The sequence below is a fragment of the Microtus pennsylvanicus genome, chromosome 4, assembly GCF_037038515.1.
Source record: "Microtus pennsylvanicus isolate mMicPen1 chromosome 4, mMicPen1.hap1, whole genome shotgun sequence".
Lineage (NCBI taxonomy): Eukaryota > Metazoa > Chordata > Mammalia > Rodentia > Cricetidae > Microtus > Microtus pennsylvanicus.
The window spans coordinates 106,220,609-106,225,083 of record NC_134582.1 but is presented as its reverse complement, the minus strand read 5'-3'; the positions used below and the strand labels follow the sequence as shown (position 1 = coordinate 106,225,083).

Genomic DNA, 4,475 nt, shown 5'->3' with positions numbered 1-4,475 from the left:
CGAAGCAGTGACTGTAGCCCACAGAATACCTTTGGCACAGTAGAGTGGTAGCCTTCCCTATGGTACTGGCAATGAGACAGTTAGAATCTCATGGGAATGTGGAGGCCGTTTTCACAGCTTCACCTAAGATTCCAGTCTCCACTTTTTCCTGCCATAGCTGCTAATTGACTTGGGGAGTGCATAGGAGGTAGAATCTTGATTGAGGCTTGGGATCTTTTCTCATACAGATTTTTTTGTAGGTTGTCACCTGCTGAGCCAGAATTTCTGGTCATGCAGGTGCGTTTGAGTCTCCCATGACCTATAAATTACAATGTAATCTGGATATCCAAGTAAACTGGTCCACTCAACTCAGCTTAGATGAACCAATTCCTTGCACAGTTTTTACCCTGATCTAGGGTCAATGATTTTTTTTTTTAAATGTCTTCCTAGGATGTCATATGACAGGGAGAATTTGAAGGTGAAGACTGGCAAGCTCTGAGTAGCCACCCCTTCATATTTTCGGTTATACGGTGAAACCAGACACCAGCACAAACACCTCACAAATATGAGGTAGTTTCTGAGGGCTGTAGGCTGCACACCACACTCTGAAGGCTCTGTTCTCTGTTCTATTAGGTTCAACTTACTAGTAAAATCATGTGGTATATTTGTCTGTATGCAGATGACCTATTTCACTTAGCAAAATGTCCACAGGTCCACAAAGGTTAGAAACAATGTGTCCAGAATAAGGAAATAATGAAGTTATTTACACTAATCTATCTGTCTAATCTTACGTGCTTTACTTGAAGGGCATAACTGAATCCGATTTCCCGGTTGCCTTCACTATCCACTACTTATTTAGAATTTTCATCATATGTTATAATTTTAATTATTGTTCTGACCAAGTTTTGTTTCATTTTTTAAAATTCTATTCTTTTTTGGGGAAAATTCACAATATCAACTCTATATGCCACTCAGAGTTCAGACCATCCTGGTTCATACTGAGTCAACAGTTATGTATATCCTATATTCTTTTTTTAATTTCAAATTAAAAGGTTTGTGTGTGTGTTCTTGTGTGTATGTCTCAACATGAATATGGAGGTTATAGGGCAGCACATGGGAGTCAGTTTTCTTCCTCAGAGATGGATCACCTTGTCTGACTTCTAGGCAGAAACTTTTACCCACTGAGGCTTCCCTCAAGATTCCTCTCTCTTCTTTTTTTCTTTTACTTTTACTTTTCTCTATTTTTCCTTTTCCTTTTTTTTGGTTTTTCAAAATAGGTTTTCTCTGTAGCTTTGGAGCCTGTCCTCCTGGAACTAACTCTTGTAGACCAGGCTGGTCTTGAATTCACAGAGAACTGACTGCCTATGCTTCCTAAGTGCTGGGATTAAAGGTGCGCACAAACACCACCTAACCACCTCTCTCTATTCTTAACACTGAACAATTTTTTCATCATTCAGATTTAATACATCTTTCTTCACTCCTTCTCTGTGTTCCTGCATCGCTTCCTTTTGAGTCAAATTACACAGACTGACTGAGAAAGTGTTCATTAGTCTGGTCCTCTATGTAACTGGGACTCAGAAATAGTAGATGTTCCCTACAAAAAAGTCACATTACATGAGAAATGTGAGAAGGAGCTGGAGGGATGGTTAGGAGATCTGCTCTTCTTGCAGAGGACCCTGGTTCCTTACCCAGCACTCACATCTAGGACCCATGACTGCCTGTAGCTCTAGCTCCCTGTGGTCAGTGCCCTCTTCTGGTCTGTGTGGGGAACTGTACAAACGTGACACACACAGAGAGAAACATACATAAAATAAATCTTTATAATTGAAAAACAAGCTATTTAATAATACGTATCATAATACAATAGACATCATTTACTTAAATAATTTGTAATACACTGTGCAACCAAGCAAAATATAAAAAACTTATATATCATTGTAAAGTAAAGCCATGTGGAACCCAAAATTTTACAGGAATTTATTCAGATATGACAGAGCAGTGTTTTTAAAAATAAAAAAAGGCATAAACCCACCTCTAGCAATTCTATACTTTCATGATCAATGATTATATCAATACGTAGTTTTCAGGATGGGTATATCAGATTCTTAGAACCATGTCAATATCTTATTGTGTGGATCTATATTAAGAAATCAAGCACCGAATCCTTCCCTTAAATAGATGTAGAATTAGATCCTTTTGCAGCTCTTTGATGACAAACAGCTGGCTAGTGTTGTGGGGAGCAACCAGGCATTAACAAAGGGCAGCTGCAAACAAGCCTCAGTCTGCTTCAGTCACACTGCATATTAATCTTGCAAAAAGGGAAATCCACATCTTTATTCAACAGAGAAATTACAAATAGATATAATGAAACTTCACTATGTATTCCTTATCCAGTTTATCCCATATGGACAACCTTCATTCCTGCAGAGAACCTTCGTGAATATAAGACCACGGAAACATTTCAGTGCATTTAGGTTCTGTGACTGGCTGAGAGCACGGGCTTGTCTTCCAGAGGACTCGGGTTTAATTGCTAGCCACCACACTTTGATTCAGAGCAAACTTTCTAACTCCAGTCGGTCACAGAGCATTTCACAATCTCTCCAATTATTTACAAGAACTAGGCATGGATGTGCTACATGGACATAATACAGGTAAATTATCCATGCACAATACAAATATAGGAATGAAAAAGTCCCTTCAAAAGAGAGGAAAATTAGAGAATAGAATTTCATTTATCACTGTAATTTTCTAAGACCTCTCTCAGGTCAAGGCTGTAAAGTCACCAGGAAGATTGCGTGAGAATAAACACATGCCTAACCTGTTTTCTGATAATTTTGTCTTACCCACAATATTGCAGAACTGAGAACTTTTTCACACTCATTGAACAGAAAAATAAAGGAGGTAGTTTCTCAATTTCTTCCACTGAGCATGCCAACACTCAGGCAGAAATCAATCCCTGTGAATCAGCACAAAGGGGCTAAAAGTTGCATAACCAAGGGCCAGAAAATTTTGAACATTTGGCATCAAAGATTTTTCTGCTAAAGAGAGACTTAAAAATAGAGAAACAGCACAGTCAGCCCAATAGAAGAAAACAAAACAAAGCATCAGAAGGAGGACACTCTGAGCAGCTCTCAGCTCAGGGGGAGTTCTGTAAAGAAGCTTGGAGTTCTGGAGGTAGAGGACATGCTGGTGGTGCTTGTAGAGAAGAAGTACCATGTAGCCACTGGCCCCTCCCATGGCTCCCTGAAACACAGCATCTCTCAGGACCATGAGAGGGAGAACAATCCATTTTGTAGTCTTACTTTCTAGCATAAAATAGCAATAGTCATCTTTATTATTAAGCTGTGATGAATTCAATCTTACACCTGTGATGGAATGGATTAGGTTAATAGGTATTAAAGCATTGAGTATCCAAAAGAATGAAAAGAATGGAAGGATATGCCATGCAGACTTTGGTCTGAGCATCCTCCACCCAGATGTTCTGGGACTGATGATGATGGCCTGGACCACAGTGAGGAGACTGCTGGTGCAGATGGAGACCCCACGGGCCACCCTCTCCAAGTAAACAACGATCTTACATCCAATGTCATGGAGGAAGTTTCTCAAACCAAAATCTGCCATTGTGTTTGGCAATCCTTTTGCAAGAAGGATTATGATGTTTGTAAAAACCAAATGGATGAGAATAAAGTGTACGGGTTTCCTCTCAGGCCCTCTGAAGCAACTGAACATATAATTCACAGAAACATAAATGTTCCCCAGAGTGCCAAACACAGTCATGAAGAGGAAAAGTACTTGCTTAATGAATTTGGAAAGCATTTTTTTCCTACCTGTGTAGAAAATCTTGTAATCAGGATACAAAGAGTTTTTCCAGAAAGCATCAGTAATGCTAGACATTTATCTGAAAAACATTTCACATAATAGCATTTTCTGGTATACGAGAGTCAGTGGTGGACACATGTGCTGCTGTAGACTGGGTCCCTGAACTCCTCCTCTTCCCTGTGGACTCTGAGTTATGTGTGTGCTCTGACAGGTGAGCTTGGTAACTGGAATAAAACTCTAAGGTTTTAAAGGAGATATGTTTGAACTTTATCCTAGCAAAATGACTTGTTTGAATGTGTGTGTTTATTTGTGTCCATGAATTATGTTAATTAATTCTGCATAGCTGAATTGAATTCTATATTTCTGCAATCAAATTTCTTCCCTTTTTTCTCTATTTCATCATATTTCCCCACCCAGTTGGGCAAAGTCTCCTTTCTTATTTGCATCTTAATTAGTGTAACAATTTCTATATTTGCATTTGATTTCAAAGCCTTATAACTTCAATTTCTACATCCTAATATTTTTACAGTTTTTATGTTGAGCATTCTATGATTTCCTTCCATATACATGTTTAATAGTTATTTTTAATAAGTCGTTCTCAATGTCAAGTTCAATTGCACAACCTTTCCAGATAGAGCCATACAGTTAGCGCTAAACCATACAAATATAACCTGCAA

The 4,475-nt window shown here is 38.6% G+C and overlaps 1 protein-coding gene across 1 annotated transcript; it reads right to left on the bottom strand.

Annotated features, from left to right (window-relative positions):
• Positions 1-2,928: 2,928 nt before the first annotated feature.
• Positions 2,929-3,876, bottom strand: LOC142848863 (vomeronasal type-1 receptor 4-like). Its single transcript, XM_075971045.1, has one exon. The coding sequence runs from the start codon at positions 3,871-3,873 to the stop codon at positions 2,929-2,931; it is 945 nt and encodes a 314-aa protein (XP_075827160.1). The 5' UTR covers positions 3,874-3,876.
• Positions 3,877-4,475: the final 599 nt, after the last annotated feature.

Excerpts from the sequence above, each read along its gene's own strand:
- LOC142848863 (XM_075971045.1), bottom strand. The coding sequence starts at position 3,873 with ATGTCTAGCATTACTGATGCTTTCTGGAAAAACTCTTTGTATCCTGAT.